The sequence below is a fragment of the Camellia sinensis genome, chromosome 8 (assembly GCF_055761805.1).
Source record: "Camellia sinensis isolate YWXY chromosome 8, ASM5576180v1, whole genome shotgun sequence".
Taxonomy (NCBI): Eukaryota; Viridiplantae; Streptophyta; class Magnoliopsida; order Ericales; family Theaceae; genus Camellia; species Camellia sinensis.
Window position 1 is genome coordinate 41,618,427 of NC_138968.1, and position 13,619 is coordinate 41,632,045.

Below are 13,619 nucleotides of genomic sequence, written 5' to 3' on the forward strand. Positions count from 1 at the left end.
CATTGTTCACCAAGGCGTTTGCAACATCAATATACTTGATCTTCTCTTTACCGTACAGTAAAGTAGTAGTGAGATGATCATACGAGTCAGGCAAGGAATTTAACAATAACAGTGCTTTGTCTTCATCACCAACTTGATCATCCAAATTCTTCAAATCCGTAATAATTTTGTTGAAGTTATTTAGGTGTTCGTTCATCGAAATACCTTTAATGTAGTCGAAACGAAACAACCTCTTCCTCAAGTAGAGCCGGTTCTCAATGCTCTTTGTCATGAACTTATCTTCCAGCGCCTTCCAAAGCTTCTTCGCAATATCATATTCTGTAAAGGCATACTTCTCCTCTTTTGCAAGGCAAAGTCGGATGGAACTGCAGGCCAGGAGATTCACCCTCTCCCATTCTATCTCGTCCAGGTCATCTGGTTTGTCTCCCAGAGTGAAGTGCAAGTTCATTTGGACAAGCATATCCTTAACTTCGCATCTCCACATGCCGAAGTTGCTGCTTCCATCGAACTTCTCTATCTCGAACTTGGCATGGGACACCGGGGTCCAATGCCTAGAAGTGCTTGTACTGGCTGAATTACTTACGGACTCGGTTGATCTAGATTCTGCCATTTTTTTAAAAACTTCAATTTAAAAAACTGACCATACAGATGTGTCCGGAATACTCCAAATAGTTGGGAAGCACTATTGGATCGTCAAAAACGGACTCCGAATGGCTCCGATCTGGCAAAAACACTTTGGACGGGTCAGATCTGCAAAATCTGGTGCGCTGAGATGCACCGGATAATTTCTATGGTCAACGGCTGGTCAACGGCGCAGGCGGCGCGGTCAACGGAGGATCGGTGGCGCAGTCAACGCAGCTCCGGCTCAACGGCTCGGCTTCGATCGGCTGATGACGTCGGTTGGCGTGGGCGCGTGCGGCGCGTGTCTGGGCGTGAACGCAGGCGTCGTCTACCTCTGAAAGCGCGTGCGGCGCATGCGTGAGACTGGGCCGATGCGCCGACTCTCTTCACGGCGCGTGGGGGCGCGTGCAGCGACTGGGCCTCACGCGCAAAATTCCAGAGGCGCGTGAGAGCGCGTCCGGCCTCCGTTGGACTCTGTTTTTGCTGTCCTGGACTCCTCTCGGGGAGTTCTTCCTGCTGGTATGGTCAAAAGTGGATTTTGAGCACTTCGAAATCTGGGCACTTTCGGGAAAAATTTGATTTTTCGTAACCCGAGCTCTGATACCAATTGTTGCGGATCGGGGGCACACCAGGGAACTCAAACAAGCAATAACACACAAGATTTAACGTGGTTCGGCAAGTCGCCTACGTCCACGGGCAGCGGATTCACTATATTGAACAAAATGGTAAGAATTATAACACTCTCTGTAATTCTCTCTCTCTTTGCTCTCTAAGCTCACACCTCTGTTATCTCAGCTGTGTCCTCAACTCTCCTTAGCTTCTCTATATATAGAGATTACAAATGCAAGAAAATGAGCTGGCTGCCAGCCCATTGTTGTGCTTTCGGTGGCTTTCCAGATTGAAGCTTCACATGGCTTCTCTCATGGCCTCATGGCCAACTCACATGGCCTCATGGCTTCCCCACCATGTAGCTGGCTGCCACTTTCCATCACATGGCCAGAATCTGTAGAAAATATTCAACAGAGTGCAGGGGTAGGAATATGAGTGGGGTTAGGATTTGAGAGGCCAGAGGGTAATTTTAATCTTAAGTGAGGTGTTCAAAAAAAATATATATATATATATATATATATAATATAAAATTTATAAATGGGGTTTCAAAATAAGTGAGACTAAAAAAAAAAAAAATAGTGGGAATATTAGCAATCATAGGAGAGGTTCAAGATGTTTTTTTTTTAATTAGCTATGGTCTCTCGACGAAATTTCTTTATTTCAAGACTGAAATTTTTTTGTGTCAGGCTAAAATTTCTTTGAGTCAAGTCAAAAAATTTCTGAGTCGATTTTCTCTATAAAAATGTTGAGAAACCCTAACTACTATGAAAATATGGTATCTAATTTATTTTATAAAATTTTAATAGCAAGGACCTTAAAAAAATTCTCCCCTCATCTATCGTATTTGTCTAATACTTTTGTGTAGAAATAATTGAATTAAATTATTTCAATTATAAACAAGTGAATATAAAATTTTCAAATGGAATCAATTCAAATAAATGGATATGTGGATTAATCCCAATAACAAAAACAACATATTTTCGAAATGAGAAATGAAACACAAGTTTTAAAAAAAAATGCTAAGAAAAACATTTTTTTATGTAATTATTAAAATTAGTTTTAAGAAGATATTTGACAAATTACTTTTGTGTAAGAAATTATAATTTCTAACCGAGCTTAAACCTTTTTTTCCTCTTTTTGGGACTTTTTTTTCTCATTTATGACGGCTAAAAACATATAAATAAATAAAAATAAACTGATTTTCTTGTCACAAATTGAGAGTTTGATTTTTCTATGAAAAAAAAAGGGAACAACCAATGCGGAACATTCATTACTAGACATAAAATAAAAAGAGCCTTGTCACCTAGAAGCCAAGGTTTCTTAAATGACAAAAATATGAGTAGACTTTCAAGTTTAGCGGCTCATTTGGTAATATCATAAATAAGTTGTTTATTGACTTATTAATTTTTTTATATCAAATCACTTTTTTATTTTTTTAAACATCTTTTCATAATAAACAAAACTTTCAACTTATAAATCCTCATAGAGTAAACTATCAATAGGTCTTAATAGTTAAACTTAATTCTCATAAAATCTTATTGAAAATATGTCTTACTACAATCGTCACTAAAAATAATTTTTGTGATAATTTTTTACATATGTTGCTAAAAATTGACTATCAGTGACTTTTTTGTCATGATTTTTATAAGTTGTTGTTAAAACTTACAATTAGTAATGTTTTTATGTGACGAATTTTTCAAACTGTCACTGAAAGTTAAAAATTAGTGACGTTTTTTTATAATGATTTTTTTAAACTGTCGTTAAAACTTATAATTAATGACATTTTTCGTAATTAAAATTTCAAACTATTGCTAAAAATTAACAATTAGTGATTTTTTTAATAGTATATAATGAAAAATGTCATTAATTATGATAAGGACCTATTAAACAGCAAGTCCACTTAATATGACATACTCATAAGTCCCTAGACCATACCCAAAAGCTCACATAGGATGATCCACTTGATCATTGCAACCCCAAAATTACTCTTATATATGCCTATTTGTACTCTATATTTTGTGCTCTTCTTATGAAAGGAAAATCCACTTGGACATCACATTGGTTGATGGACCGATTGAGTTTCACAATAAAGACTCTTATCTTCATTGATTGATTTTATTAAGATAACAAATTACATTTACCCAAAAAAAAAAAAACACCACATAAAAAAAAATTATGGAAATGCGCTGAAGAATTTCATTGATACAAATTTGCCTCAAATTGGGTTTCTATACCAAATTGGGGATTAAATATACAAACTTTACATGATATTCATATGGCCTTAATTTTAACCTAAGGCTCCCCATTGAATATCTCTGTCTACAAATTACTTTAACTCAAACTTTATATATATGTGTAGGCCTAAGCGGGTATTAGTTAGCCACTAATCCACCACGTCAATAGACTCTCAATTTTCTCATGTCTCTCCAAAACCTATCCCATTCTCAATTTCAACACCATGTACAAATTTGTATCCCAATGGGTGTCATGAAAACTTAGAATTGACCCCCCTCAAATGTTTGGCCAAACTGCCAATTAGCAGGCACCGCGTTGTAGCTAGTAACAGTCCTTCCATCACTAGTAGTGACTTGAAATGAGAGCGACTGGCCATTGAGCAAGGAGTTACTCTGCCAGTTTTGGCCCCAATTCCTTGACATGGGTTGCCACCCTGTGTTAGACCCCTTAATCGACACCGACTGGACGTCTCCTGCGCCACCAACGTTGCTAACCAAGACCAAGTTGAAGTAAGAGTGACCATTGATTGTAAATCTTATTCCTCCTTTCTTCACACAAGGCACCCTGTGAAGACCATCACACAACCATATTTGTGAGTCAATTTAGAGGAAGGATAAATTATTGTCTGTAAGACACGATCCATGTATCACACTCAATACGAGAGCACAAACTCCTTGGTTTTTATTCCTTTTTCAAATTTACTAGCACAAATCAAGCAAATCTTTGACTAAACTTTAAGTTGATTTTTTAACTTTTGGAAATGTAGAGGAAAGAAAAAATAGGGAAAAAAAAAATCCTAGTTGCACAAAATTAAATCGCCAAAAATTATATAGAAGACACATAGGGGTGTGGAGCCTACACCCATCTTTGTGTTCTGTGCAACTAGCAAAGCTGTAGGATAGTTAGTGAGCAACCCTTACCTTTGGAAAGACACAGGAACAATTCCAGCTTTGTATTGGGCAATTTGTAAGAAAGCAGGCTCTGCTAAATCAAAATGTTGGAGGGGAGGGTTGCACCACCCACCATTGTCATTAGACTGAGAAGGGTTAGGTGGGCAGAAGTTTGTAGCAGTCACAGTAATGGTCCCAGGGAGACACCATTGTGGGTCATCATTGCATTTGATCTCATAGCATGCTCCACAACTCAAGCCATTGTTGAATAGAGCAGTGCTTAGTGCTGCAGTGTTAGTACCATAACCTTGGCTATACAAATTTCCATATCCACAAGCGCCTCCTGTTACACCAAAATCATCATGGATAAGAAACCCATATCCGAAACTATCAATTTTTATAAAATTTTACATTAGACAAAGTAACTTATATATATATATATATATATAATTCAAAAAAAAAAAAAATCCTTGTAGTCAAATTTTAAATCTAGTATTGTTTTAACAACTCAGGCCTCGTTTGGCAAGAGGCTATTTTAGTCAATTAGCCAAAAAGTTACTAAATTAGCCAAAAAGCCAACAACTCATATCAAAAAGTCAAAGATTCTCTTTTCTCTCTACTTTTTGCACATCTTTTCGTAATTAGCCAAAAAGTCATCCCAAACATACAAGTTTTTTTTACCTACCTTTTTAACCAAATAGCTAAAAAGTTACTAAATTAGCCTGTTCCCAAACGAGGCCTCAATAGCAAAGAAGCCATTGTGGTCTAAAACTCAAATTAAAGTAAAATTGTGAACCTGCGACAAAGCAATGTAACTTTGTTTTGCAAAATCGGTAATACTATCATAACTACTCATAATGTAGTGCTAGCAACACCTGCATTCATTTTAGAAGGGATCACATGAATAAATTTTGTGCATTTTTTTTTTTTTTTTTTTTTTGGGTGTATAACTTGTCTAACTTACCCATTGTGCCAGTTGCATCACCCCCACCATAGAAAGTGGCATGAGCACCTTGCCACCCTCCATAGTCACCATAAGCGCCATGGAGGCATAAATTGAAGAAGAAGAAGAATAGAAGAGAAACAATGGAAAACGCTTGAATAGCCATTGAGAGAGTGTGTGAGAGAGAGATGGATAGATGATAGAGAGGAGAGAGAAGATTGTGTGTTAAGAGCTTCTTAGTAGAAAAAGAGGGAATGGGGCTTTACTTATATAGGAAAATGGAGGCCAAGTTGAGGACTTTGAGGAGTTAGATAGATGGGGGCATTGTTGTATGTTTGAAAGTGACAACTTAGAAATGGTAACATTTGAGAGAGAAGGCAAAAACCACAAAATCTGAATCAAATAATGTTTTTTTAAGGTCATTTTACAAGGGATCAAACGGTGCACATGCACATGTTCCTACTAAACTATACCAACAGCTAAGCTCACATGACCCCACAAACCACATGCCCAATTGGAAAATTGTTTTGTTTTTCTTCTCTCATTCGCCTAAAATATGCAGTGAATTAAAGCGATTTTTGTTTCGGTGGAAATGATTTAGAATTGAATTAATAATTCTATGAAGTGCATAATTTGATATTTGACAAAGAAAATTGAAATACATAAGAGTCCATCTAGACAAGTATCCTCATTATTAAATTCCAAGTGAGGGGTGGGATATAAAATGCAGGGATAAGGAAAAGTTTGTATTAATTAGTTAAATTAAAAAATTAATAGAATTTTTATCAAGGATAAAAAGTATTTTACCGCCTTATAATTTTAGGCTGTTACAAATGATTTTCTTAAGTTTGAATATATGCAGACATTTCATCCATGATTTTGGATTAAATTACAATTATTACACTTCTGTCTAAATTATCGGAATTTGCAATACATGCACCAAGCTCACAAGTAAACTTTTTTTCAAACAAAAAATTAAAGTAAAATTAAACTAAAAAGACATTTATACCCTTGTCATCTTCTTCTTCACCATAGCTTAACAATCCCAACTTCACTCTACAAACCCTAACCTGTAGCTCCATCTTTTCTATCATATGTGCTCGCTCACCATCTCCAGCAACCCCATCTTCCCCTAACTTGTAACCCAATCTTCTCTACCATATGTCCTCACTCACAATCTCCAGCAACCCCATCTTTCCCTAACTTGTAACCCAATCTTCTCTACTACATGTCCTCACTCACCATCTCCAGCAACGCCATCTTCCCTTCCCAAGCTCTACTGTCGTTAGGGCTGCAAAATACGGCACAATCCGTTAAAACAGCATCTAGCCACATCAATTTGTACTGTTCAATTCGCTAACCGCAAATTACATATTAAATTTTATAATTTTCTTTCAAAACTGGTCTGTTCCACTATAGTTATACATATACATTTTTTAATCTCTAATAAAATATCAAAGTAAAAATAAGTATAAGAGAGATATTTAAGATGTGAAATTTGTTACAAATTAATAGTTATACATATGAAATTAGTATTATATATTACGTAAATGTTTGATAATTAGTTAGAATATGAGAGCTTCTATTTGCACACACCCATTACACTCTATGCACATCCTTCTCAATAAATAACTGGTTCGGAAGTTACATTCCGAAAATAAACAACTTGTTCGAAAGTAGCATTACGAAAATAAACAACTTATTCGAAAGTAGAATTTCGATTTTTTTCATTTTTTCGGCATTCAACTTCCGAATGTGTTTATTGTGTATGATGTCCATAATAGTAATTTCACTTGAGAATAAAATTATAATAAAAATAATTATCATTAAGTGTGTGCACAGAATGGAATGAGTGTATGCAAATAGAAGCTCCCTTAAAATATTGTTCAATTCGCCAATTCATCCAAAACTGCCCAAACCATGATTTGGCAATCCACCGATCCCCTAATCCGTTATTTAATTTATAATTTTATTTTCAAACCGTCCGAATCTCACTGTGCACACGTATTATCACCTCTCACAATACCGACCACTCGATCTAACTTCCCCTCTCCAACCACCGTCACCACCCCATCTCCTCTCCCCACCACCGGAGTTGTTCCCTCTTCCCTCCTCGACCATCAATCAATTCAAAACATTGATGGAGCAAAGTCTCAACCCATGTATTTTGATCAGTTCCAAGCATCGACCATGGATCAGTTCCAAGCACTGATAGACAAAGCCTCTGTATGCATATATTTAATTTTTTAATTGATTTGCTTTGCCGATCTATTTCAACGATGATAGATTCTGATCGTATCCTCTATTGTGAATTTGTGATGATTTATATGCTCAATTCAATGTGGATTGGTTGACTCTGCGAATAACCTTCTGTGTGTAAATATATAAGTATGTATATGTATACAATTAGGGGTTTTGTTTGATTAAATTATTTGGCATATATATAATTAAATTAAATTAAATAAGTGTAAATATATAAGTATGTATATGTACACAATTAGGGGCTTTGTTTGATTAAATAATTTGGCGTATATATAATTAAATTAAATTAAATAAATAAGAATTTATAGTTAATAGTAGATGATATAAGTGCTTATATTTATTATTTTTTTGTTAAATTAGTATTTAGGTTTTTTTTTTAATTTAAAAAATAAATTCTGAAAACCAAATCAAATGTTAAATGAACCATACATAAATTTCAAGCAACAAATATATATATATATATATATATTGCATTTTTCAAAACATTTTTTTTGTCATTATAGATGAATCTTCAAACAAGAATAGAGATAAGGCATCTAGAATGAAATGTCTGTTATTATTTATAAATAATATTTAGAAGAAAACTAAAAATACTTAAATAATTAAATAAATAAATAAAATAATTGCAATATACGACATATCGATAATCATAATGTGTTAGGTTAATTTGCTTAAATTAGCTTTGAAATCATAAGGGTATGTGCAAGAATGGTTTTATAATCAAGTTTTTAATTCAAAATCATTGATTTATTGTCAAAATTGTTGTTGTTGTTGTTGTTGTTGTTGTTGTTGTTGTTTTTTTTTTTTTTTTTTTTTTTTTTTTTTTTTTTAAATTTAAACATTAGCTAGAGAAAGGTTTCATAGTTGAAAAATAAGGAGGGATTTAATTAAGGTCCTACCATGTTGGGGACAAATGCATCACTATCATGGTTTTGGAGCCATTAACCAATTAAGTCTAGTCTAATTAACTACTATACCTTCTGTACGACTTAAATCTTTGGATAGGCCATAACTTCAACTATCCTTAGAGGAGTTGAATTGAGAGAATGCAAGTATTTAGGTGCTTTGTCAAGGGTGAGGAGATTTTTTCCTATAGGTGTTATTGTAATAACTAACAACTAACAACTAACATCTACCGATTAGAAAAAATAAAATAAAATAAGTTTTGGAGCCATTCATTTCCAAGCTAATATATATATATATATATATACATAAAGAGTAGTTACAGTGCCGACCATTTCAGAACTTGAGAGAATCGAATATGTATACACATTATATATTATCTGCATATGGAAAAACTATTTGTGTATATATGTTCCAAGTAGTTTATTTTAAAAAAAAATGAGAATCAACTCATGTATAATAAGTACAAAAAGAACAAATGATATGGCTATCATTTTGTTGGCTTCTTTTAAAATAGACAATTGTAAGTTAGGAAGTTGAAAAAAAGCATCCCTAGCAACCAATAAAATGCTTTGGCCAAAATCTTCAAATTTGTCTGCTCATTGTGAGAATATTGCGGAGGTGGTGCTGAGGATTTATAAACAGAGCCCTTCAAGATTTATAGTGGATTTTCTTTGATCTTTGTTTTATTTTTATTTTTTATAATCTAGGGTAGGTAGGGCCCTTTAGATCAATCCTAGGAGCGCAAACGCAAGATATGTGCGACCGTCCGTTAACCTCACATATCAAGCAAAATAGTATATCAGAACATGAATATAAGACCTCCTGAATAGAATATGGGTGATTTTTACCATTCAAATTGACCCTCGCGGGTTTAGGATTTATTCCTAAGCATTTTTTGTTTTTCATGTAGAATGTTAACAAAAAATGGAATGGCAAACATTGAATGCAATTTGGCTTTGGTGTTCTGTCAGAAAATAATAGCTTTGTAATCAATTGATGGCAATGTGATATGAACCTATCAATACCATATAAAACACAAAAGAACAATAAACAAAGAAAGGTTGGTGCAAATTTATATTTTTTCTGTTTGGTGAAACTTTTAATTTTAGCTTTTTCAGCTTAAAATTGTAAAATTACATGTTTAGGTGGTTGTACAGTGAAAACGTAGGGAGTTTGGTAATTTTCCTTTTCAGCAACTTTTTTTGAGCTTTTTGAAGAACCAAACAAGTTGAAAACCTGAAAATTTTACCAAACACAACCTAAATACTTGTTCTATATATTTGTACTAGCTTTGATTTTGTATGACAATGAACAATTTGAGCCATAAGACAGTTATTTCCCTTTTTATGATTTAAAAATGAAAAGAAGTGTATGGTTTCAGTTTTTTATGCTAATATTTGTTTCCATTTTTATGAATCCAACAGGTTTCTGTGATCCTAAACCCCCCAAAGAATTTTCTTTCGGAGAGTTCCCATCAAACCCTAAACCCACAAAAAGCATGCCATGAGGGGATTTATTATCCAAATGTTGTCGGTTAGGAACCAATGATTGTCTGTTAGTCCCACTTGTGAGAGACTATGACCTCCCCCAACATGGAAAATAACAACATAAGCAAGAGGGACTTGAAGGATTATTTTCTAGTAAGCAATAGCACCTGCAGATAGCCCACATGAGCTTCCAGGGACCAGCACCTCATACCGGTGGTGTGCAATGTCGCAATAAAGATGTCTGCAGAGAATTCACAGAAATATACTGAATAATATAATGAGTGGTTCACATTCAACTCTCCTAGGTATTTTTCTGTGCATTGGTTCCGTGTTTGTAACATTACTCCTCCTAGATACCAGCCATGTTCATTCGAGTGGTAGTTTGAGGTGGTAGGCCATCCATGGGCCTCTAAGACGCCATGTTAGTTATGTTTAGGGTCCCAAACTCGGGTTTTATGTCCCTTATATGTTGCATGGGAATGAAAAGGTCACCTTCTAAATTAATTAATTGTTTGGCTTTTGCATACGAAAGGAGAAACATAATGTTTTTTTGATTGTTTTACCATATGAAGGGCTTTATTAATTATATGTACAAATCTTGCATTGAGCAAGAGAAACAACACCTTCATGAGATGGGTGTGGCTGCAAATTGGTTTGGATGCTTGAAAGGGCTCTTAAAATACTCAACAATAGCAAGTGACAACTGAGAATGTTTAATTCAAGGGGAAATAGTAAGTCAACATTTGTTTTCACCTCTTATCTGTTTTAGTTTTTAACTCTGAATAGCTGTTTAGATCTTAGAATTTGTGGAGGCATTTGTTGAGTAAAATGAAAAATAGCAATAATTGAATGTAGCAATTTTTTTCAATTATCCCTTGCCTGTTTTATTTCCGTTCATAAACTCGTTCACAAATCCAAAATTAAAAACTCAAGCTGTCTAATGAAACTTGGATAGTCAATTATTGAAATATCTATTCTAACAAGTTGTGGGTCCCTATTCCTATCAATTATTTTGAGCATTTACGTGTAGGTCCAAATAAGTAAATTTATTGTCCAATAGATTTTGTGAGAATTAATGTCATTTTTCATCAAACAAAATTAAAAAAATCACTAATTGTTAAATTTCAGCAATAGTTTAAAATTTTCATCACAAAAAAAAAAATAAAAAAATCATTGATTATAAGTTTTAGCAATAGTTTAAAAAAATCATCACAAAAAAAGTCATTAATTTTTAATTTTCAACGATAGTCTGAAAATTCTTCATAAAAATGTTATTAATTGGAAATTTTAGCGACAATTTATAAAAATTGTGTTTAAAAAAAAATCTAATTGTCAAATTTTAGTGACATGCAAAAAATCGTCACAAAAATTTAATTTTAGTGACGATTTTACTAAGACTTATTTTCAATAAGAGTTTATAAAAATTAAATCTAACTATTAAGACCTATTGATAGTTTATCTCAATTCTTTTTCCATTGTCGGTAGATGAAATATAAACTCCTTATTATTATTATTATTATTATTATTATTATTATTATTACTTTTAAATACATAGAAAGTCATAGTTGAAGAAATTGAATTTTTGATCTCTTAATAAGTGTATGTTCATTGACAATGTTGAGAAGCAACATGGAGGGTCACCATTTGCAACCATCAACATTAGGTGTCATGGGTTGAAAATTTTGAGCAACTGTTCAAAGAAACAAATAATTAAATAGGGAATTAGGAAAAAACAATAATTCAGATGATAATATTTATGATATACAAGGGATAACATCATATTATTAACCACAAATAATTTTTTTTTTCTTTTATAAGAAAGGGGTGAATCGCTCCATGGTTCAACTTGCTTGTTGTCAAAGAATATGAAATGACTACACAAGTAGTCACATGCCTAGGATCGTAGGAATAATTCTGCCATTCTAGTTACAATAATGTTACAACAACAATATTTATATATTACATTTAATTATATTAATGGTGTGACTCTCACTACAATAATGTTATAATAACATTATGATATATAATTTATTTTTCAAATTAAATGTGTTAATAAAATGATTGGTTGATAATTAGAGAATAAATGAGAAAGAGAGTTAATTTAAATATTTTAATAGAGTATCACATCATTGAATTTGGAAAATGAATTTAACTTTTGGATCTGAATAATAATACTCAAACAATATTTATATGTTACATTTGATTGTCATAATTACATTAGTGGTATGATTCTCACTATTCATATCTATTACCAATATTGTCGATGTTCAAATCTAACCTCATAACCAATCGAATCTCGTCTCCGAGATTCAAGGAACAAAGTCGAAGAGCACGTCAGGATAGAGAAGCCAAACACTTGCACACAAGAAGACAACAAACAGTGGTGGCTCGCCCACTTAAGGGCACTTTGATGATCAAATCAACAAAGTTATCTCTCAAAGATATCAACTCAATTACAAAACTCATAAAGTAAAACATACCTTAGACCCACAGAGTGTCTTCCTTTTATAATGAAAAATGCCCATATCCCTTAGAAGTCTTACTTCATAGGACTCTATTCCTTATAAGAATATTAATTATCCAAAATTCCTCCTTCTAAGATAAAACATACCTTAAACCCACGGGGTACCTTTCTTTTATAATAAACAGTGCCCTTGTCCCCTATAAGTCTTACTTCATAGGATTCTATCCCTCACAAAGATATCACCAATCCAAGACTCCTTCTATTCAGATTAGAACCAACTGTCTCAAGAGTCCATCCTTAACCAAACAGGTAGTCTGATATCAACTAGGACTCTTGTCCCTTATCCGAACATCCTGAACTCCAGTATATTTGCATCACATCTCGACAATATGAATTACCTACGTAACACCTCGGCTAATAACCTAGGCCATGTGGACAACCTTAAAAATATGTCCTTATAATTGCCCCTAGATTTTATTACCTTGGCAAACTGAGGTGATAAAACCAATATCGTCCAGCCTCCGAGCATGTTAGATACATTTCTCTAACCAAGATCATGACTCATCGATTTCAATAAACAAGGACTTTTATGTATCCACTTGCCAAGAATCAAAAACCAAGGACCAATAACCAAGATGCTCCATCCTATTTAAGATTACTCCACTAGCCGAGATCATCACCTGCTTGTTCAGGAACTTCAAGATTCGTAATTTGTCAAGTCAAAACAAACTCAAAATTGTCAGAACAAACACACTGGCGTGTCATCACCTCATTGGTTCTTATATATCCCATCACTAATGCACGTCACCTAACCTAACGCCAGCTGACGCCAACCATCCTAAGAATTTGAAATGATTGCATTTTTGCTATCGTTTCTCTTACCAAAACCCTCAATCTTCTCTCTTCGCCTCTTCACTTTCTCATTCCAACTCTCTCTCTTCTCTCAGATTTTCTCTATCTACTCTCTAATCGGTATTGTTGTTCCTCTTCGAGTTCACCACTACAATAGCTCCAATCACTATCTCCAACGACAAAAACGCGATTTTGCTCTAATTAAAAGTTTCGTCTCACTTTGGCGATCACGAATCCGGAATTCATTCCTCCATTACCTACCCGTAAGTCTTCTAAACCATAGATTTCAGTATTGGTTCTTACTTTCTTGAACTTGTTCATAGTATTCTTCATACTTTATCTAGATTTCT

The 13,619-nt window shown here is 33.8% G+C and overlaps 1 protein-coding gene across 1 annotated transcript; it reads right to left on the bottom strand.

The window, feature by feature from the left end:
* Window positions 1-3,403: 3,403 nt before the first annotated feature.
* LOC114285277 (expansin-A8) lies at window positions 3,404-5,631 on the bottom strand. The gene is made up of 3 exons (XM_028228322.2): window positions 5,320-5,631; window positions 4,386-4,698; window positions 3,404-4,029 (listed from the first exon to the last, which is right to left on the bottom strand). Exons 1-3 carry the CDS (start codon window positions 5,462-5,464, stop codon window positions 3,726-3,728), a joined length of 762 nt encoding a protein of 253 aa, XP_028084123.1. The 5' UTR covers window positions 5,465-5,631; the 3' UTR covers window positions 3,404-3,725.
* Between the last annotated feature and the right edge of the window lie 7,988 nt (window positions 5,632-13,619).